Raw genomic sequence first — 23,272 nt, forward strand, 5'->3', positions numbered from 1 at the left:
TCTCTGGTTTGTGTTCAGCAGGCATTCTGCTAGGTCAGTTTAGCCAGATTTCCCCTTTACTTTCCACTTAGTAGATTTGCATGCACAACATCAACGTCACCCCTTGGTTCCAAGGTCTCACTTGCCCATGTTGACTGGATTTGGAGTTGAGCCTCATCTCACTCTCAGGCTGAAAGACCCCGCTGCAGTAGTCCCTGCATCAACAGTCGCAGCCCTGAATAAAACCGTCCTTCCCATGCATGCTAGTTCCTCTCTGTTGCTGTGATAAAACACTCTGGACAAAGCCGCTTAGGGGAGGGGAGGCTTTATTTGGTCTACACTTCCAGGCCACAGTGCATCCCTGAGGGAGTTCAGGGCAGGAGCTCAAAGTAGAAATCAGAGAGGGACTGCTGCTTGCTAGCTTGCTTGCAGATTCATGCATAGCTGTAACAAGACACACAGTCCAGGGCCAGCTTCTCAGGTAACTGTTCACGTACAATAGGCTAGATCTGCCCATCAGTGAACAATCAAGATGATCTCGCACACACATGCTGGCAGGCCAGTCTTTCTCAGGTGACTCCAGGCTATGTGGCACTAACAGTTAAAGATAACTAGTCAGCATGTTTACCTAAGGCGTTATTAGTGAAGTGTTCTTTTACTAACAACAAAATGTCACCTACTGAACTTGCAGCTAGCGGAGTGAAATCTAAATGGCTGTGAATAGAATTTTTGACTAATAGGATTTGTTCAGCCAGGGCTATGCTGGAGCTGAGTTGTCACCAAAATTGGTATCAGTCACCTCCACCTTCCCGCTTGTGTCCCTTACAATCCATACAAGGTGTGTCAAAAAGTCTCCTGTGCCCCTCCTGGACCCTCTTGCTGTTTTTTGGAAAGGCTGAGAGTGGTGGGAAAGGTTGGGAGTAGCTTACAGAGGGTTTTTATTATTGTTTTATTTTGCTAATATTTTCATGGGGACAGAAATATTGTCAGGTGTGCTTTCACAACTTGTGCTCATGGGAGAAGGGACACGGTCCCTTCTTCTTCTTCATGTATCTCCAGGGAGAGGTCCACCTCGCTAAGTGGTTCCCAGCATGGCTAAATCCCTTGAGACTTTGGCTCATGGTGGGAAAGTTCCTGGCCTTTTCCCTGACTCATGCTTCAGTCAGGCAATCTGCCAGGGGAGACCAGGGGAAAAGAGGAAGCGGGATTCCTGTAGCTGAAGAGGGAGAGGGGTCAGAGCTGCTTTAAATCCCACGGACAATCATTCTCTCCTGCTCCTGTTACTGGCCCAGCCCGCTTGTGAAATGCAGCTACCGTGGCAGGCATGTTGAGGCACATGTGTGTCGCCCACTCCTCTGTGCCTTTAGCCTTCCGTTATGCGAGTCACACATGTGACCCTCACGTTTCTGCTGCATCGCGCTGTCCTGAACCTCTGCAGCCTTCTCACCCTTGTCAATCTCCCTGTGACCCAGGGTTGTTTGTTTCAGGGCTGTACTATCGGATCCTGATGCATAGAAGCTTTCTATCGTGATCTGCAAAGCTGAGAGGTGCCAGGGGTCTTGGAACAAACTGAGCTGTGAAAGCAGATATAGCAGAATGGGTGTGATTCCTTAGGTGTCTCCTACCTGGAAAGTCAGACACAACCGCTGGTAGGTCTCTCCGGGGGTGTGGCGAGAAGGACCTAGAAGGAGGTGGCAAGGAACGCAGTCTCGTCACTCAACGGATGCTGAGGTCAAGGCGCAGTTGCCAGGCAACGGCTGAGCACAGACGCCCTGAGCGACGCAGAAACCCCACAAACTGATGTTTGAGGCCTGGACTACCTAGGCAGAGGGACCGGCCAAGACTGAGTAGCGGGCCATGGAACCCCGCGACGTGAAAGAAAGGGAGGAAAGGGGGGAAGAGGAGGAGGAAGAAGAAATCTCTGCCTCCACACTGCGGGGCAAACCCCGACTTCTGCCCATCTCAGCTATGCCAGCTTTCAGCTACATCCCGCCGCGGCGCCAGGACCCCAAGGAACTCAGCTACTTCAGCCGGGAGAGCCAGGTGAGCGGGTCTAGCAGAGGGAGGAGAGGGGCGGGGCCAGGGAGGGGCTTGGAGGCTGCCAGGGACGCGATGGGGGCGGGGCTTCAGTGCAAGGGAGAGGCCAGGGGCGGGACCACATTACTGGGGCTGTCAGGTAGTGATGGGACAGGGTTTCTGGAGTAGTGTGACACTGTGGCCAGAGGGCTAGGACTGAGAGCTTGGGGGTAGAGCCGGGGCAACCTGCCAAGTGTTGGGGACAAGGTAGGAAGGTTACATAGCCAGTGGCGTCAGAGGTGGAGCGGCTGTACGCCTGGTAGTGACCAGGACAAACTGTATGGAGCTGTACCGTCCAGAGGAATTGTATGGGGGGAGGGGTACGCTACAGCGTGGAGGGCATGGAAGCCTCCTGGCTTTCGGCTGTTACAGGGGATGCAAGTTTGACTGTTGTTGGTTAGTACATGGGGAAGGACCCCATGTGACTGCTTATGGAAGGGTTGGAGGGTGATCTGCTGACACTAGTGGGCCAGGCATGGTTAGCAGGCAAGAGATGCCTTCAGCTGAGCCGAGGCACGACAACCCCAACAATATGGCCACCACAACCGGATGTAGGCCTCTCAGGAAGTGAGGATGGGAGGTGTGAGCATAAAAAGATGAGGCAATCAGAGCCCTTCCTTCTGGTGAGCTGGCCAGAGGTACCCCTCTGGGAATGGCGGAGACATCACTAGTTGTCTGTTCCCCTAAAAGCCAAGTGACTACTACTAGGACACTGGGTTACCCTTTCTTCCCAGGATCTGTTGGGGCAGTGGGGGTGGGGGATGGGGAGTCTAACTGAGCACCAGGGATGCTCTACTTATGGTATAGTTCAGCTCCCTGCAGCTGTCTGTATCAGGTTTGGAGTAGCAGAGGAAACAAACCTTAGGCCCAGTTCCAATGCCCGTATGGTGCAGTGTGTGGAAAACATCTGGTCTCTAAATGGCAGAGACGATAAGAATGTCTTAGGGTGACTGTTGCTATGATGAAATGCTGTGACCAAAAGTCAGGACAGGAACTCAAACAGGGCAGGAACCTGGAGGCAGGAGCTGATGCAGAGGCCATGGAGGATGCTGCTTACCGGCTTGTTCCCCATGGCTTGCTCAGCCTGCTTTCTTGTACAATCCAGGACCACCAGCCCAGGTATGGCCCTACCCACAATGAACTGGGCTCTCCCTGATCAATCGTTAATTAAGAAAATACCCTACAGACATGTCTAGAGCCCGATCTTATGGAGGCACTTTCTTAGTTGAGGTTCCCTCTTCTCAAATGACATTAAACTATCCAGCAAAAGGGTGTGACCGTGAGGGCAGAGAGCTGGGATGGGCTTATTTACACTGGGCACTTGCTGGCCTTGGGCGTGACTCTGTGGTCTGAGGCAGCCACCGCACACTCTCCACCAGGCACCGATACAGAAGAAGCAGATTTAGGCCATGTGGGGCCATTTGTCCCTTCTGTTTGCTATTGTGATGAAATATCATCAGTGCATCCTGTTTAGGATGCTTGACCCCAAGAAGTAATTCAGGACCTGATCACCCATGTATTTTTTTTCCCCCTGCGGCACTGCATGAGTTTCCCAGGAGAGGGGTGTACAATAATTAAGTGCCGGGGATGGAGGAGGCCATTTATTCCTTCATAGTGTCTAAGGTGTTCCTACGCAATGCATTTCTTCCTACCCTCCCACTGGCAATCCCAGAGTTCAGATGAATGCTCTTCCCTCCCAACATGCCAGCACACATGAGGTGTCAGGCACACATCATGTAGCTCTGGTACCCTAGCAACAGGAATCATTCTTGGTGTAGGCAACTTTAGTGTTTGAACTCTTTAAAAATTCCTGTTGCTGAGACCCAATTCCAAGTGCCACAGAATGCAAACTTACCCAGAGTCGTAATTCTAAAGGGGCAATCAAACTGAGGTGAACTGTGGGGGTAGCCCCTAAGCCAGTATACCCGAACAGGGAAGCTTGCACAGACAGGCATGCACAGAAGGAGAAAGATGTGAAAATGCAGGAGGAGGGGTTGGGAGGGAGGGGCGCGCCACAGGCACCCAAAGGCTGCAGACTGGAGAACCATCTTCCCTCTGTAGGAACAGCCCTAGGAACTACTGATTCCGTGCTGTTGGCTTCCAGCACCAAGAGACCATGTATGGTGGTTGTTTGACCCTCTTCGTCTGCGGGGCTGTTTCAGCAGTTCTAGCACACCAAGCCAGCAACCACAAGTCCCAGCTCACCCCCAGAAGGGTCCCTTACCTAACAACCGTGTGTCTGTTTACAACTGAGCAACCTGGAAAGACAGTAGGAACAAGAAAGGGAGGCTTTTGTCATCAGATCTGTCTCCTCAAGCCTTGGGAATGTGCTGGAATTTTTGAAAGAGATGGGTGTGTAGCTGTGATTTCTAACCCCATAGCTGCCACAGATCCCATTCTTCTTTCTGTGAACAGCATCCTTAAAGTGGTTGGCCGGCCATGACAGCGCATGTTTGTCCCCAGAACTTATGAGTCTGAGGTAGGAGCACTGAGAGTTCAAGGCCAATTTGGGCCACATAGTGAGACCCCGTCTCCAAAGCTAACCGAATATATAAATAAACTCTGATCCGCAAATGATCTCATTTATCCAATGAACTTTACATAAGAGTGCATGCCTATAAGATAGCCAAACTTATGATCACAACAGTCTTAGTGCACAGGCTGTGACAAACAGCCAACAAGTCTGTGCTGGCATAATGGAAACTTTCACAGCACATCATCTTCAGGGGTGTCCCCAGACCGGGGGACTGCGGTTTAAAAAGTTAGCAGATGGGAGGGGACAAGATAAATATGCATTATTAGAGACAGAGGCTAACTTGCAGGGTGGAGCTAACATGGGTATGAAACTATTTATTGACCACTCTTTCATTATTTACAGTTAAGTAAGCAATGTACAGCTAGACAACATTCTGATTAATACAGAATTATTTTCCTAGCTCCCGCTGAACTGCTAACCCATTGCCGGAAAGCTTAGGTTTAAATAGAGAGGACTGTCAGGAAGACAGTTAGAAGTTACCTGGTTAGAGGGTGTCAGCGCTGGACCCATATCTCATAACAGCTTCTACAACTGGAACTGCAGGACTCGGGAGTCTGATGGGAGAAAAGCGGGGGACACGCATTGAAGCTCTGGCTCCAAGAGGAGACATTACATCCTCAGCCTGCCTCGAAGGCTATGAATAGATAAACATCTAAGCCTGATTCCTGAAGTCCCAAAGTTTATAAAATCACTACAAAGTAGGCAGCTTTCTGATAAAGACTTAGGACATACCCCACCCCCGACCCCTAAAGCCAAACGGAACAGGCTGCTAGGTGTTTGGACTGTGAGGTCTTAGGGAAAGGTGTTTGCTCCAGAGACTTTAGAAATACTACCACAGAGGCTTCTGAAAGTGCAGACCAGGGCACTTTCTCTCTGGACACCATCCTTTCTCACTCCCCAGCACATGCTCTCCTCTCTCCTGCCTGTCACCCACACTGTGTGTCTTGTCTGAATTATTCCAATGGAAGTCACAAAGACCAGACATCTGCAGAGAGACCAGAGCAAGGTTCCCATGATAGAATGAGTCAGGGCAAAGGAAAAACACGCAGATCAGTAACAGCAATGAAAAATTTTGTTCCCCTGCTTATGCTGGTGGGCCCTCATTTGGCAGTTCATCTAAGCACGCAAGTCTTAGATGTCAGCTATTCAGCACACAGATTTCAACTCTGTGTATAGGAGTGCTTCCCTGGAGGAACCTTCAAAAATCCGCTTAAGCCTGGCTTAGTTTATTATCCTGGGATCTCTGTGGCTCCCTTGTGTGGGTGGGGAGTTGTTGGTAGTGGTAAAATCATGTCTTTAAGGAATTTTGTAATAAATATTGTGATGGCATAGATATGAAATCTGATACGGCTGTTACTGAGTCACTGCCTGGGTAACGGCCGAATCAACCATGGAATCTGAAAGTTTACACTTTAGGTACTTCTGGAACTGAACCTGAAGTGCTCTCCTGGCTTAGCTAGAGAGATGGAATCTAGGAGCATGGGCAAGGTTTTGTCTCAGTGGATATTTAAGAATAAAAGCTACTTATATAGATATTTTATGTAGACACACATGAACAAAAAACACAGCAGGTCCTTTCTCATACTAGTTAAAAATAAGTTCTTATTGAGTAATGGCTAGACAACTTCCCAACACGGAGAAAAATCTGTTCTCCAGTGAAGATAAGCGAAACCTGGATGTCAGGTATTGTCTGGTAAGGGACAGCTCCCGAAAGCTGTCCTCTATGGAAAAGTAGAGTGCCACTTGATACAAAACCAAAAGAAATCCCAGCAACTGTTAATACTTTCAAAACCCATTTATCAAACCTGATTTCCATTAGAATGTAGCTATTTTGCACTAGCAATTCAAAAACTAAGATATCAGATCTCTGTTTCTGTCTCTGTCTGTCTGTCTGTCTGTCTGTCTGTCTGTCTGTCTGTCTCTCTCTCTCTCTCACACACACACACACACACACAGTTACTGAGCGTCCTCTTCCGGACAAGGATGCCAAGTCGTCCCTCTTCCTGAGAGGCAGTTCTAATCTGAGCACACCTCATTTCCACCTGCTGGCGCCAATCCTGCCTCCGAGCCCTTCTGCATGTGAGATTATCACTTCTCACCGCTGTCCGTGCTCCCCTCACTCCCTGAGCACCTGGACCTCTGCAACAGCCTCTTGCTTTGTCAGCAACGCCTCTTTTCTCCCTGTATTTGTCAGCGCCTGATTCACTGTCAGGTAAACACTTCCTTTTGGTATCAACTTTCCCTTTAACATTGGCTAGAGAATTAAGAATTATTCTGGATGATATGCATTATTCTTTGGCTCCCACAAACTGTCAGCATCTGTCACTCCCTTCCACTCCATCAAGGTCTTGCCTCTTCATTTATTCCATGCAGGTCCAGGCCCCTTTCCATCACAGCTTCTTCAGGCTCTGCAACTTTGGCATTATTCTTCTCCCCATTGTGTTTCTTTCACACTTTTATATTTTTAGTTTGTTTGCATTATACTTCTAGTTCTAGTCATATTCCTTTCAAATAAAGTTGAACTAGAACACAGCCCCACTGCCATTAACTTGATATTGTTCACGGCTACTTCACTGAGTTGAGTAGTTTCGACAGACTAGGTGACCTGCAACACCTTAAAAAATGACTGTCCAGCACCTTACAGAAGAAGGATTTCTCCAGCCTGCCCCACTGCACTAATGCAGCGCAAGGTTAGCAACCAGAGCCACAGACAAGGTTAACTCCTGAAGCCTCACTAGTACATGAAAGAAAAAGATGCAAACAAAACCACCTTGTCAAGATCGTCTTGAGAGCAATGAGGCAACAAAATCCATCTCCAAATTCTGCTGACCAGCCAGCTCCCTGTGGTACTAATATATACTCCTCAAGAAAACACGGGCTGCTTTTGAAGCAGTAACAGGATGAAGCAGTGAATTCTCCAACCTGAGCATAATGAGGGTGAATTTTGAATAAGGTTTGCTAAGAAGTCAACCATGCATACATCTACAGGGTTTACTCATGCAGAACAGCAGTTCTGATGTCAGTGCTATGTTGTGAAGGTCTGCTCCAAACCCCCAAATTTGCATGTGGAAATCCTATTCTCCTTAGGTGATGGCTTTAGGAGTGGGTGCTCCTGGAGGCACTTAGGTCCCATGAGGTGGAGCTTCTATAGTTGGAATAACACCTTTGTAAGAGGCATCTAGGGGGACATCTCACTCCTTCTTCCACGAGAACACACAACAAGAAGGAACCAGCTACAAAGCTGGGAAGAGGCCCTTACCAGACACTAGACCATCCAGAACCTTAACTTTGGGCATCCCGGGCTCCAGTCAATAACAGATGAAATCCTGTTGTTTTAAAACCATGCACTCTGTAGTATGTTGTGGTCATAGCTGGATTGCACTGAGGTAGTGGGTGACTATCTGCTGATGCCCTTCTGGTGTGATGGTCAGACAATTTACTTGCCTTAAATTAAACCATAAGTGGGTCAGAAGTCAGGCCTCCATATTTACTAGCTTTGTGCTCTGGCCCAAGATACAAACCCTCTATGTCATTCTAGCCATCCATGAGACAAACAGATCCAACCACGTCAAGCTCAGGTAAGAACTGACATCCCTGGGCTGAGAAGACAGCTCAGTTGCCAAAGAGCTAGTTGCTTAAGCATAAGGACCTTTGTTCCAATCCCCATCACCCATATGTGCCGTGCTGCTGTGCTTGTAAGCCCTACCCCCTTGCTGGGAAGATGGAGACAGGAAGATCTCAGAGTTCGATGGTCAGACAGTCTAGCAGAATCAGGGAGCTCCAGGTTCAGTGAGAGACCCTGACTCATTAAAAACAATGAGGTGGAGAGCAATTGTGGAAGATACTCTCTATCAACTTCTGAACTACACACACACTCATGCACACATACATGCGGATTTGATTTAATCATGCACACACACACTCATGCACACACAGAATTGATTTAATCATGCACACACACTCATGCATACACAGAACTGATTTAATCATGCACACACACACTCATGCATACACAGAACTGATTTAATCATGCACACACACTCATGCATACACAGAACTGATTTAATCATGCACACACACTCATGCACACACAGAACTGATTTAATCATGCACACACACACTCATGCACACACAGAACTGATTTAATCATGCACACACACTCATGCATACACAGAATTGATTTAATCATGCACACACACACTCATGCATACACAGAACTGATTTAATCATGCACACACACTCATGCACACAGAATTGATTTAATCATGCACACACATGGATTTGATTTAATCATGCGCGCGCGCGTGCGCACACACACACACACACAGAACTGACTTAACTAACCAGTGTGACATGAGATGCAGTGGCCCCTATGTAAACGCAGCTATTATTCTTTCTCTGTAGTTACTGAAGATTAGTTTCTCTTCTCTAGTGCCCATTCCCAGCAGCCAGTCTCTCACATACCTGACCCTCCTTCTCTGTCAGAGCTGAATTAGAGGACTACAGTAAAGATGAGCATCCATCCGTTGCCCCTGATCCCACCACTTTCATGCTTTGAAGTCTGCAAAGTTATTTAAAGCCCGGGTAACGCCCCTGAATAGGATGACACATGTGTCCTCTCAAGCCACCATCTAAAATGTGACCAGTTCCAGTACTGCTCCCTAGGGGGCTCTAGCAGCCCGTGTTTCCCTAAGAACTGAATCTGCTTGGCAGCAAAGCAGATTCAGTTCAATGGCATTTTAAATTACCTTTTCCTTCTTGTGTTGTGCACAGCACTTCTGCCCCTGAAACGGAAAAGCCGAGTGGGAAGAGAATGCCCTTTTATGAAGGTTTTGATTAAATCCCTCAAAGTCTAACAGTTACATTAAAAAGAAATCGCCTAAGTGGCTTTAGACTATGTTTTCCAGCGTGCTAGGGCGGACGGTAGAAAGCCGTTTTGAGGAAAGCTGTACTCCACAGGCCCACTCTGGCTTTGCTGGGATTAGCCGGAATCCCTTCTGCATGTGCAGAGTCTCACATGTGGAGGCAAGGGTTCACGGTGCCCTCACATGAGTGTTCCCTCCCTGACTGTGGGATGTCCTCGGTCTAGGGTCGTAAGATCTTCCTGTGTGTGAAAGCTCATGAGGTCTGTCCAGAGCCGCAAAACAGACAGTTCCAAGGACCACAGCCAGCATCCAGTACACAGGGAGGGGGTGCACTCCAGGAGCCCTCACTGTATGGTGCCCTGTCACTTTGGACATCTGTCATATTTGACCACGTGTGTTTGAGGTCCCTTAAGCAGCTGCAGAGGGAGGTAAACCATTCTGCGGCCCATGTCTCTGGTAGGCTCCAGGGGTCTTGTCGTAGCTATCCAGTAGACTCTTACGCTCACAGCTAGGCCAGTAGAAGGCGCAGTGTCTCTCTGCATGCCCACTCCCTCTCCTGTTCGTTACCCCCCTTTTCCCTTTACACCTATTCTCATCTAGCCTACTACAAGGTTCACTTGCTTATCCTTCTCTGTGTTTCCCCCAGCTGCCCCGGAACAAGGATTGATTTCTCTCATGCTATCAAAACAGGGACTGCCTTACCCTGGGAACTCCATAAAGGAGGGATGGATAAGTGGAATGAGAAGTGTTAAAAACGAAGGCCTAAGCCACCTATTTTAGAAGATGAAATGGATTGTGTGATTTGGTCTTCTACCCATGCACCTGTGCTAGCGGCAAGCTTGTTGTCCAGTGACCGCCTCTCTCCTAGGAACAGCAAGCCCCAGAGTATGGAGCAGAATGTCTTCCTCCAAGGCAGGTGGGGTCTTCTAAAAGGAGGGGCCTCGTTCCTCTTGGGAGCTCAGCAACGAGAGGAACGCAGGAGGGAGGAGGCCAGTCCGTCTTCCTACCCCCGAGAGCACCGCCCACCAACTGGTGCTGCTTGTCGCTCTGTTGTGTGCCTCTGCCTGCAATGATATGGGTCTGATCATGTGTTCACGCACAGAGCTTCACACAAGTATGTGCATATTTTTCATGTACATATTCGTCTGTGTGCATGCAGGGAGCACACATCTCTGTATGCGCACGCATATGGAGGCCAGAGGACAGCTGTGGGTGTTGACGGGGTCTCACGTTGATCTAGAGGTTGCCCTAGTTCCCACTGCACCTGCCCTTTTTAAAAACCTTTTTAATGTGGGGTCTGAGGGTTCCGTTCAGGCCCTCAAGCCTGTAAGGAGAGCATCCCAGGGACTAAACCTCCTCTTCCTTTCCCCACACCCTCCTATTCTTTTTCTTTTTCTATTTCTTCTTTTGAGACAGGGTTTGATAACTTCGCCCAAGCTGGCCTGGATCTCCCCAAGCAGACAAGGACACACCCAGACTTGTGGTGACTATGCCTCTGCTTGAGGCCCTGTGCACTGCACATGCGCCGCAGGTCCCAGTCAGCTGGCTCTCTTCATGTAGCAAGCAGTGTGTGCTGACATTTTTCATTTCACAGTTTGATGAGGTCATGGCGAAGCTGCTTTCTCTTACTCTAATAAGATTCTAAGGTTCTCAGCACAGCACAAGTGATCAGTGAAGAAAGTGACTTTTTGTTTCATGTCTTTTGTTTACTTGTGGGTTTTTAACTTTTTGGTGGGGAAAGGGTGAACATTTTAAAAAGAGTTTACTTAGCTCAGATTTTTGAGGACTAAAATTCTCACTGGCAGACCTTGGCCCGTGTTGAGTCTCTGCCCATTGGCTGCACTACCACAAAGCGTGGGTGCCAGTGGGACACACGACAGGGCGACAGGGCGAGCAGTCACATCTAGAGCTAGCAGCCTCCTCCCAGTCACTCTGTGCTTGCAGTGACCTAAGGACCGCCCCCTCCCCGCCCCTCTCCCCGCCCCTCTCCCCGCCCCCCTGACTGGCCCTGGCTCTTGAAAGGGCGCCACCATCTTACATCACTGTCATCCTGGGGACCAAGTTCCAACACAGGAACTTTTAGGGATCACAAAGCATATCCTAGCCATCGCAGAAGTCTGAACAATTGTAAGCAGGCGACACAGGGAAACGACTGAGTTTTCAGCCTCTGGGGATCATCCTACCCACCATGTTGTGAGCTTCTGGAAGCCTGGCCAGTGAGGGGCTAGCATCAGTGGAGAGGGAGCATCGCTGGCCCTGCAGTGACCCGTCCTCCCCCTGGTAATGCGGTGACCGGAGAACTAAGGCAGACTCCACTCTTCCAATGTGAGACAGACGTGAGTCAGCCAGGAAGAATTCTGCTGACTTCAGTTCAAGAGGAAAACAGGCTCAGATCATTTGAGACGTAAAAATTGTTGAAGCTTACGATTCCAATGCGCCAGGAGAGGGAACAGGATCTCGTCCACAGGCAAGCCATGGAGAAGAGTTAAGCAGTCTTTGAAATGTTCTGATTCCTGTTCCTGACAAGCTGCAGCCCTCTAAACCACAGTCTGGAGTGCTGTTAAAATTCTCTTAGCTCAGCATACCGCCCGACTCCCACAGAGATGCCCTGAGTTCATTAGCAGTCAAAGGCAACCTTACAGAATCAGCGACCTCTGGATTTTCAGTTTTGAAAATAGGTCAGATGTCTGTTGGCAAGTGGAGGTCCGAGTGCCTTGGCTTTGAGTTGAGGGGTAGCAGTCATTCACAGGTGACTGACACCTCAGTCAGCCTTGGTTGTTGGTCAGGTCCTGCTTCAGGCACAGACACTTAGCCAGACCCGTTTCAAGCATCATTTCTGAACCCTGCACTTGGTTGGCTGCCCCCAAATGGCCTCAGCAGGAACGTTTTTAAAATTTACATTTTATTTATTTTCTTTTTATGTGTATGGGTCTTTGTCGCATGTGTGGCTGTGCATTCCTGGTGCCCACAGAGGCCAGAAGAGGGCATCATGCCCCCTGGAACTAGGTAACAGGAGGGTGAGAGCCATGCAGGTGCTGGGAATCACATTCAAATCCTTTGCAAGTGTCAGTGTTGTTAACTACTGAGCCCATCTCACCAGAACCCACAGTGGAACTATTTACACCAGAGGAAGTGGCAGTCACTAACAATGAGGTAGAGCTTTTCTGCAAAGAGGGGTTAGTGTCCCGTAAGTGCAACACTGGGCTGAAGATAATAAATGTAATATTGCAGACACTGATTCATTTCTCATGTTTTGCCCAATGTGATGAGAGTTTTATATATATATATATACACACATATATGTATATATATGTGTGTGTGTATATATTTTTAAATTTTATTTATTATTTATTTATATATCCTGACCACGGTTTTCCCTTCCTCTTCCCCTGCCAACCCCCGTTTCCCCTATGTTCCCCATCCACTTCTTCTCCATTTCTGTTCAGAAAAGGGCAGGCTTCCCACGGATCTCAACAAAACATGGCATAGCAAGTTGCAGTAAGACTAAGCACCTTCCTTTAATAAGGCTGGGCAAGGTGACCCCGTATGAGGAAAAGGATCCCAAAAGCCAGCAAAAGAGTCAGAGACAGCCCCTGCTCCCACTGTCAGGAGTCCCACAAGAGGACCAAGCTACACAACTGTGACACGTATGCAGAGGGCCTAGGTCAGTCCCATGCAGGCTCCCTGGTTGTCGGTTCAGACTCTGAGCTCTTGAGCCCAGGTCATTTGACTTTGTGGGTTTTCTTGTGGCGTCCTTGACCTGTTATTTATATTTTTAATTTAAAAATTCTATCCCTTGATAATTATCTACATGAATATGATATATTTATGTCATATTCACCTCCCCTCCCCACTTATAGCCCCTTTAGGACGCCTCTCCCTCCTATTCCCCATCCTCCTCCTCTTCATCCTCTCCCCTCGTCTGCCTCATCCTCATCACCCCATCCTGGTCCTCTTCCTCCCCTCCTCCCTCTTCCTCCCCCTCTTTCCCCTCCTCCTCATCTCCATCCTCATCCCCATTTTCATCCTCTCCCCCCCCCCCCCCCCCGGTCCTGGTGTTTCTCATCTTCATCTCCCTGCCCTCCCCCTTCTGCGTTTCTCCCCTCCTTCCCCTTCTCTCCCCCTCCTTCCCCTTCTCTCCCCCTCCTCCTCTTTGTCCTCCTCTTCCTCTTCCTAGCTCACTAAGTCAAAACAGTGCTGTCCATATGCACATGGTGTTGGGAGCATTGGGCCAACTCCCATAGTCCACAGTCCTGAGGAAAACTGACTCTCCCCACCCTCGGGAGCCATCACCTGCTGAAATCTCCTCACTTAGGGGTAGGACCTCATCAGCCCCTTTCCTATCAGTGTCATAGTGTTGACTGGTCTTAAGCAGGCCCCATCCCTCCTTTTAGTGGTTCCACTGTTTAGTGGGCCTGGTGTCTCTGAGACATTGAGTCATTTCCTGGGTCCTCTGAATTCTCCATACACAGACAGAGACTGAGACTGCATGCCTGGAGATGGCATGCCTCAGCATCACCCATGTTCCTAGCCCAGACCACCGCAGGGGAGCAGAGAATTGTGTCTTTAATTTGTCCTCGAGTAGAGATGTGTTTAGTGAGCATATATTATATTCTTATTTAATTACATAAGACTATGCACACACAAGCAGCCTTAACACACACACACACACATGCGCACGCGCACACGCGTGCTCGGATGTACAGAAGTACAAGGAGGTCACCAGGAGTGGGAGGGAGATAAGAGAGAGTAACAGGGGGATATGATCACAGTACTTTGTAATATACATGCATGTATAAGCATATGTCAAAATATCAAAATATTATAAAGCATGCACCTCTCTTGTTTCTTCCTCATAGAATTTGATTTAATCTGATAAAGAAGAGTGTTTGTATATTTAGTGTCATATGAAAGGAGGAAAAACAAAGGACCTGGGTCTCAGTTTATTCTCAACCTCACACCCACTGTTTGCATGTGAACACTTGTAACTTCTGGGAGGGAATGGAAGGCTTCCAAGGTAGGGGAAGAGTTGCAGAGTGTGATAAAACCCCAGGCAGGGTGGATGGAGGTCGGGCCTTGCAGCCCCCAGGTGGTCGCTGTCTTCCTCCGTCACCCACGCGCATCAGTCAGGACACAGTCGGTTATGCTGCAGCAACAAATGACCCCACAGGGCTCAGCCGAGTTACTTCTCATGCCAAATCTGCAATGGTGTCGGCAATGTATCCTTGCTCAGTTTAGTCACGCAGCAGCCTGCTCACAGGCTTCAGTAGACCTGCTTCTGGATAGGGTAGCAATCTGTATCCCCCAGTGTAAGACATCAACATGTGAGTTTCCGGATGACATGGCTCAGTCCACAGCACCTGAGAGGCTTGCTAGGCGGAGTTCTAGCTGCAGCATGGCTGTGTGACTGACCACCGGTGATGGCCAGGTAGATGTCCATGAGCTCAGAGCAAATGAGAACTTAAAACCCCTTCTTTTGGGACACTCGACTTTTCCGTGCTCCATCAATTCATCTGAATGATTTTAGCATTTTTATTATGTTTTATATATTTCAGTGTGGGGCTTTGTTCCCATGCTCAGACTGTAGTCTTATTAAAAGTACGGTCCCCACATTTCTGTCCTGGAGTCTACAGTGGCACCTTACAGTTATTTTCAGCTCATTGCCCATCACTATAATGAAATACCCGAGGTTGCGTGTCTTATAAAGAAAATGTTTATTTAGGTCGCGGTTCTGAGGCTTCCAGAAACTACTTGTGTTAATGGCCTCACTGATTCAGTGTTCTGGACTAGTAGTGCAGGGCACACTGGGAGGCCAGGAGTGTGCACACGTGTGCTTCCTGGAGTAGTTCAGGGCACACTGAGGTCCAGGAGTGTGCACACGTGTGCTTCCTGCAGTAGTGCAGGGCACACTGAGGGCCAGGAGTGTGCACAGTTGGGCTTCCTTGGCCTCTGCCTCACTCAGTATAGAGCCAGCAAACTGCCCTGATAACCCCACCTAATGTCAATCATCGTGGAAGGTACCACCTCTTACGCTATATTCAGGTAGAGTCCCAGCCCTTAATACCTAGCAACGGAAATCAAATCTCCACACTTGGACCCGAGTCCAAACTGCAGAAGGAGCAGACCTAAGGCATGATGGGAGTGGAAGACACAAGGCCCCAGTTGCACAGATGATGTTCACACATACACCTGGCTGGAGACTAGTCAGTATCAGGACTTGGGGGCACAGGAGGTAAACTGAGGACATCAGACACCACCACAAGTAGTACACGGTGGGACCATGTTCCAGTGATTCTTAATGCACACACAGACGAAGGCAGGGGTCACAGGCAGAGGTCACAGGCAGAAGTCACAAGCTAATATTTTCTGTTTCGCTCTGTTTTTTAAAAGCAGAATCTGAGGGAGAGACATAAGTGATTCTGAGACTGACTTTAATTGTGCAGCACTAAGACTGTATTGTGATAGAATCTCAGTCCCAATTTGTTTTTATTAAAATCATCTTGCCTCAAGTCACAAAGGAATGAAGGAACAAAGGAGGAAAGATCAGTAACGGAAGACTAACTCTGGTCATAGATCAGTAACTCTGGTCCTGCCCAGGCAATGGGGGTGAACAGCGCTTCTTTCAGTGAGGCTGCCTGTCTGCCAGTCATTGTTTTCTTTTTATTCTTATTCTTTGATGATAGAAAACTTCACTTATTACTTCTGAATATGCAGCACACGCATGACGGCCGGGGTGGTGGTGGATGGTGGGTGGGTGGGTGGGTGGTGGTGGTGGTGTTCCGTAGGGGGCAGGGAGCATCTACTGTTCAGTCCCTGCAGAGAAATCCCTAACCCAGATCAAGATGTCCCAGGTGCTTGCAACGTCCTGGAACTGGGAGGCCGCTTGGGTAGCTGCCACTCCTGACGGAGTTTTAGACCATCTCATTAAAATGAAAAGAAATAGACTGTTTTTCTCTTTTTTCCTGTGAAGCCGCATCTTGCAGTAGGTTTCTGTGGTGCGGAGTGTTCGGGTAACAGCGGTTACTGCTCATTTTCTTCTTAATCTGTTCTTCTGCCTTTAGGTCTTCTTCTGGGATCAGCTCAGGGCCCCAGAAGGACCCTCTGCACTCAGGAGGGTTGGCCTGGTTAGAGTTTGGGGACAAGAAGTACAGCCCAGGCAGATCCGTTGATGCTCCGCCTCACCCATGTGGGTCCCCTTACCAGAGCCGTCTTAGCTACTTACCCAATGGGAGCATTGCTGGGCGCCGGGTGGGGAAAACCATTCTCTCCCACTTTTATATGTGGTTCTCAGAGTGCAGAAGGGAATGACTTGACCGCATGTGTGATTGTATTGTGAACCGTGACTGGTCTCCTCCAAACATGCAGACAGCACGGTGTTAGCCTGCGTAGGAGGGCCTCCACAGAGGCAACGGGAAACCGAGAGTGTACCAGCAGCAGTTAAAAGCGCTTGCTGCTCTTCCAAGGGACCTGAGTTCAGGTGGCTCACAGCTACCTGTAACTCCAACTCCAGGGGATCCAACGCCCTCTGTTGGCCTCTGCAGCTACTTTCACGTACATGGATTCACTCACACAGATGCACACACAAACACACAAGTAAAATTAAAAATTAAAAAAATGTCCTTGTGTACGTGGATCTAGCACGGTGTGGCGGGCTTTCAAGTTATTTATGCTTGTCTTGCTGGGAGCCTCACCCAGTCTTGGTCAATAGCTCTATGCCTGTTATCTTGATAACCCTCCCTTGAAGAGGGCCAGGACCAGCAGGCAGAGAGTTTACACCCACCATCCCTGCTGACTGTGTGTCCTGCTTGGGCTTCCTCTGTGCTACTGAAGGGCCCCTGCTGCTTCTCCCAGAAAGCTTTGCTTTGCCTGTGAGGGCTGGCGGCCTACCAGCTTCTGCAGCAGCAGATCTGTACCGAGTGTTCAAGACACTGAGATTCCCCTGTCAAGCCTTAAAACGGGCTTTTAAAGAAACTTAGATTTATTTGATAAGCAAATGTCTAGTTTTATAGAGTCAAAGTGATTGAAGCTTTCTTTGTGATACTTTCCTTATTGCTTTCATGTGTAGGAGGCCCCTTATGGGTTTTCCTTTTTTCTTATTTTCCCATTTCATCTAGAATTTACTGCTGTCTACAGTGTGATGTGAAGACACAAGGAACTAGCCAATTTTGCAGCACCAAATGCTGATAATTTATCAATTCTCCATTGAGTTAGCTTAAAAAACAAAACAAAACAAACCTTTCTCTAGGTCATGTATCACCTTCAGGAGATGCATCGCCCAGGGCAGTTGGTGTAAACACACTAATGACCAGCAGGATGCAGACATGAGTTTAGTCAAGCTAGATTCTGCCAGTGGGTGAAAGCTCCCTGTATATCACACTGTTGGTAAAATTCTTACAACTCTCAGAACAGCGATTCTCAAGAACCCCATCGTTTCCCTCACTGGATGGTAGTCACATCAGGGCACGGCTGGTGTGAGCTGCCTCCCCAAATCTACTTGGTATATGCGCCATGAATGTCCTGATGACTGGGAACTGAGTTGTTGGCCATTCCCATCACCCCAGCACCTCCGGGTCCCTGCGCTTTGTAAACAGGGTGGCTGTGTTTTCCAGTCTGCTCAGCACGAGAGTGTGAGCCCTTTCTTTCCACTATTTAGTCTATCTCTGTCCCACGGAGGAAATCATTCCAGCATCATCTTCAGGAATAAACAAACACCTAAACTAATCCAGGGTAAGTGACACAGCTGGCGCTCAATTCTAATCCCAGAGATAAACTGAGTCCCCCCCCAAAGGAATCAGAGAATCTAGAGTTACGTGGGAGGTGAAGATGAAATACCACCTAACACATGGATTCTTTATTTTACTAGACACCACACAAGCAGATTGACTAACAAAAAGTGGAAGAAGAAAGTCAGAGATATATAGAAAATAGTTATATTAACAGGACATCTTCCAGAACATCTAAGCTGTGTGTGCATGCATCTTTATATGTGTAATTTGTGTTTATGTTATACTTGTAGACATATTACATATATTCATGGATATCAATACTAAGTGCTATAGCTATATGTGGGATTTAAGAAAATATATATATATTTTTCTGTCAAGAGGGGGTTTACATATAGACAGTCTGACCGTTTACCAGAAGCTTGGAGTGTAACTCCTGTTTGGTTATGTTGTCATGGCATCCAGTGACTGATGATTTTTCATAGCAAAATAAGGTTGTATTAGAAACTCTGAGAAATAAAAATACATAAAACACACATATACAAACACACACAGGCACATGCACATATGCATTTTCTCTCTCTCTCACTCCTCTCTCTGTTTCTCTGTCTCTGTCTGTCTCTCTCTCTGCTTGTCTGTCTCTGTCTCTGTCTGTCTGTCTCTCTCTCTTTCCTTAGTCAGCTAGAAGAGATTTACTCTGGTCTGAGTGTTTACATCCCCTACAATTAACCTCACCATGTGGTCAGTAGGCGTGTCTTTGGGAGAACAGGTCTTGAGGGTGGGGCTCTCATGAATGGGTTTGGTGCCTCCATCACAGATGTCAGAGTGAGTCTCTGTGCTCTTTCTCCCTTGCGATGATGCGGAGACAAGGTGCCACGTGTGCAGCAGAAAGTAGCCCTCCCCAGGTGCTGAACCCGCCCACATCTTGACCTTGAACTTCCGGCCTCTAAACTGAAAAACACATTTTGCTTATGAACTGCTCAGTCCACATCATTTCCACAAAGCAACCTGAAAGGACTAAGGCCTGAGCTCTTGCAATAGCATCCCCAGGGGACAGCCTCTGAGGAACAGCTCAAGGAGGATTGCCCAGGAGCAGAGGAGAGGTGCTGCCGAACCCCTGCATTCCGACTTGGTCCTCACCACAATGCTCTTCAACTCCTCTCTGCTCCAGGTCACAGCCAGGTCAGCCGTGTGTGGTGACCTCCTCAGAGCTCACTCACACAAATGGAAATTCTGCACATTCCAGTCTGATGGGGGATGTCCTTATGTGTACGTTTATCTCATTGGTTGATGAATAAAACACTGTTGGTCAATAGGGCAACAAGCTAGGTGGGTCTAGGAGATGAGAATTCTGGGAGGTGCAGGCAGAGAGCAGTCACCGAGTGATCCTAGGAAGAGAGGATGCGAGTCAGGCATTCTCCAGTAAGATAAGACCATGTGGAAATACATAGATTAATAGAAATGGGTTAATAATTAAGACAGAGCTAGCCAATAAGAAGCCCTAGTCACCGGTCAACAGATTTATAACCAATATAGCATCCATGTGCTCATTTGGGGTTGATGTGGTTGTGGGACCAGGTTGGACAGGAAGAACTGTCTGTAATCCTAATACCCACTGGGTGGGTGTTGGGTTCAATCCTGTGTCATATACTAGTGGCTCATCCTTCAAGCACACCTGTGACCATCTCTGTTTATTTCCAGACAGGGATCATCTCCCTCTATGACTGTGTTTTTAAGAGGAGACTAGATTATAATCAGGAATTACATCGAGATGACAGAGAACACGCCAAAAACCTGGGGCTTCATATTAATGAGGAGGTAAGATATACTAATGATATTACTAGACCATCAACTGTGCACATGAGTATGTGTCCACACATATACGGGTTCACACATTCAGTGTGAATATGTGTGTGTGGATGCATACATATTTATGTGTGTATATGAATATACATGTATAGTGGGTACACACTTGTATGTACATGACCATGTGCATACATGTGTATATATTGAACATACATTTTCATACAGATGTGCATACATTTTCATACACATGTATGTATTTGCATGCATGTAAGAGCATGCAGATATCCATGCATATACATGTATGTTGCATATGTACAAGTATTAACATGTGTGCTTATTTATGTTTATATTTGCATATATATACAGGCTTACATATGTATATGCGACCATATACACGTATTTGACAATGTGTTGCATTGTTTTATGCAGCTTTATTTATGTGGCTTGCAGCTATTTTGTTGTGCTAAGAAGTTAAGCTTTTTTTCTATGATGCCAGTTTTCCATTAATTTTTCTGACTGGTTCCAGGGAAGCGCTTTCCAACAGATAGGAAATCCTTGGTTGCTTACACACGGAGCCCCAGCTGTGGCAGCTTTCTTAGGGACACTGGTCTTTATTTTCTCCAAGTCTAGTTCTCAAGTCCCCGCCATGTGGGGGCGGCTTTGCTTTGGCCTCCCCAGTCTTCCCCAAAGGGAGGAATTATATGGGGTCAGCTGCAAAGGAAGGTGGCTCCTCTGTCAAAGTCACAGCTAGAGGACAGGTGTTGGGGTGCTTCCTCTCCTGGGCCAGGCTGTGCCCAGCCTGGTCTGTGTCAGCCACTTCTGCCTTTTGACATGTTCCTTGGTTCTGAGTGAGGGTGGCAGGCTTTTTAAAGGCCAGGGGCTGGGTACAGAGACTATTAGACAGCATGTCAAATGGACATTATGATACACAAGCTTCTGGTGGGATTTCTATTGAGCCGCTAGAGTTTTTCCCTTGTGGCTGTTACTCAGATTGCCAAGTCTGGAGATGTGGCCGAGTGCTTGCTTCGCATGTGTGAGGCTCCTTCTATCCCATCACTTTTTAGTCTCTTAATTTGAGCTAGAGGTAAGTGACAAAGGCGCCCGGCACCACTGATTTCCCCGAATGCTCATGTCGGGTGCATTCTGAGTTCCTATTTTCTGAAGAGAAGAAGGCGGCTCAGATGAGGTATTGTTTGGCGCTCTCCTCTCTACTGTGGAGCACAAAGGGACTAAGGAGCCAGCTCCCGCCCGGCCTCTTAAAGCCAAATTCTGGCGAAGAGAGGAGAGAGAGACAACCTGGTTCCGCGCTGGTGGACGACATGCTCTGAAAGCCCTTCAAAGCGTAGGGATGGTGAAAGGGATGAGGAGGTCCTGGGGAGGGGAAGGGCCAGGAAAGACTCCTGCTGACATCAAGTGGGAAGAAGAAAGCCTGGGAGCTCAAGGCTGCTACTCTGTGTGCTGGGGTGGAGAGGGGCTGGCCAGGGGGAGGGCAGGGGAGGGGATGGAAGGAGGAGGGAGAGCCCCTGAAGTCAGACCACAGCTGGTGTCCGGTTCAGGGTCTCAGGTCTCCTCCAGACTGCGGGATGACAGTAGCGGGTCTGGGGTCCCTGGCTGTGCAGCTGCAGGTGTGCAGAAATCGCCAAGATGCCACCTGGGTGAGAGGCAACTGGAGGACGGGCCGCTGTGCTCACGTACAGTGGGCATAAAGGTTCCTAAGCTCACGGCGGTGACTGCGCGTCTCATCTTCCCAGGAACAGGAAAGGACTGTGCCGGTGCTGATGTCCTCTGTCTATGGGAAACGCATCAATCAGCCCATCGAGCCCCTGAACAGAGGCTACGGCCGTGTGAACCATGTGCAGACGGACTTCTACCGGAAGAACGACATCCCCAGCATCAAGGTGCCTGGGTTTGGGCACATCACTCCAGCCTGAAGCAGCCTGGCGGCGTATGGGGCACTTTGAGGTGCGCTGCCAGCAAGCAAGGTGGCACAGGAAGGGGGGGCTCCAATCTCACTTTTACATTCCTGTCACCTATAGCTGCAAGGATGCACTGAGACCATGGGGGTGGGGAAGCACACGCATATCTAAGGTGACTTTGGCTCAGAATTTGGCCAAGTACTTTTCCTCGTGCCCAAAAGCCCCAGCGCAAGGATTTCCCCTGGATTTATTTAAAAATCACACCAGCTGATTCATTCTGAGCCCCCAAATAAAAGAAAAGTTTGCCTCCCTTGTGTAGCAGCCATGTTTTTTTGTGTGCTGGCTTCCCACTTTGCAAGAATGCTCTGAGGAGGAGTTGACAGGAGCGTCACCTGGGTCCCCCTCTGTCACGTAGGGAAACCTCCATGCCCACAACACAAACAACCCTTCCATGTTTCTCTGAGAGGAGATGTAAAAAACAAGACAACGACATGACAGAACTCTAGACAGGACGTGCTGTTTTCTCGAGGTCACGGATAAACTGAATTTTGCATAATTGAGAACTGAATGGGTGGCGCCGTCACTCCCCCAGCGAGAAGCTGTCAAAGGTGCAGGACACAGGCTGGACTCTGGTGTTGGACAGCCTTAGCGTTTCCTTTCTATTTGATCTGTTATCTGGTCATCTTTAAGTGAAATTTCCAAACGTAGACGGGTTTTCATGTGAATCAGAGTGCTACCAGAGGGGCCACTTGCCGTGCGCACAGTCCCGAGCCCCGAAGGGATGCACGCCTGCATTACTGCTATTGGTGCCTTGCACACTGCCACTGAGATCCATCTCCAGCCCAGGACTTTCCTTTCGGATAGTTTCCTCTTTCGGAAGCAGCTGATTTTTAACCTATGTTAAAAGCACTTATTTTGCAAGAGAATTTGATGCACACTCGTGCACTAAGATATATTTTTAATGAATGGATCCTTTGGAAGAAATCATCTCTCATATCTACCACGATTTAATTTCCCACAGTTGAGCATTAACTGGCAGGTGATCTAATTAATTTTGGTACTCAGTCACTGGTTTTGTTGTTTGGAATCTGCAAGGTGATTTCTCTAAGGACAAATGATCCTGAATTGCTGGCAATTTCAAGGCTGGGTAACTCCTAAATATTTATCTTCTGAAAAAAATTTTCTTTTTCTCCCAAATAAATAGCAATAGTTTATGTGCTCTTGGGCACATGATAACATATTAGTAATAATATAAAAACATACAAAAATCTAGGTTATAGAAATTTATTCTTATAAATAAGCAGATGAAATAAATTAATGTCAAACTGTTATTTTCATTACTTCAGTTCCTACATCCTTAAACTGTTTGCT

At 48.0% G+C, this 23,272-nt stretch overlaps 1 protein-coding gene and 1 long non-coding RNA gene across 2 annotated transcripts; one reads left to right on the top strand and one right to left on the bottom strand.

Annotated features, from left to right (window-relative positions):
• Positions 1 to 288: 288 nt before the first annotated feature.
• Positions 289 to 1,739, bottom strand: LOC121144293. The gene is made up of 2 exons (XR_005881617.1): positions 1,605 to 1,739; positions 289 to 423 (listed from the first exon to the last, which is right to left on the bottom strand). It is a non-coding gene; the product is annotated as an uncharacterized LOC121144293 (long non-coding RNA).
• Positions 1,717 to 22,211, top strand: CUNH5orf49 (chromosome unknown C5orf49 homolog). Its single transcript, XM_013123035.3, has 3 exons — positions 1,717 to 2,022; positions 19,881 to 19,997; positions 21,737 to 22,211. The coding sequence occupies exons 1-3, from the start codon at positions 1,837 to 1,839 to the stop codon at positions 21,914 to 21,916; spliced, it is 483 nt and encodes a 160-aa protein (XP_012978489.1). The 5' UTR covers positions 1,717 to 1,836; the 3' UTR covers positions 21,917 to 22,211.
• The last annotated feature ends 1,061 nt before the right edge of the window (positions 22,212 to 23,272 follow it).

Source organism: Mesocricetus auratus, unplaced genomic scaffold (genome assembly GCF_017639785.1).
Source record: "Mesocricetus auratus isolate SY011 unplaced genomic scaffold, BCM_Maur_2.0 Super-Scaffold_100015, whole genome shotgun sequence".
Lineage (NCBI taxonomy): Eukaryota > Metazoa > Chordata > Mammalia > Rodentia > Cricetidae > Mesocricetus > Mesocricetus auratus.

Coding starts and splice junctions, on each gene's coding strand:
- CUNH5orf49 (XM_013123035.3), top strand. CDS start 1,837: ATGGAACCCCGCGACGTGAAAGAAAGGGAGGAAAGGGGGGAAGAGGAG. Junction 2,023..19,880: donor ACTTCAGCCGGGAGAGCCAG/GTGAGCGGGTCT, acceptor GTTTATTTCCAG/ACAGGGATCATCTCCCTCTA. Junction 19,998..21,736: donor GGCTTCATATTAATGAGGAG/GTAAGATATACT, acceptor TCATCTTCCCAG/GAACAGGAAAGGACTGTGCC.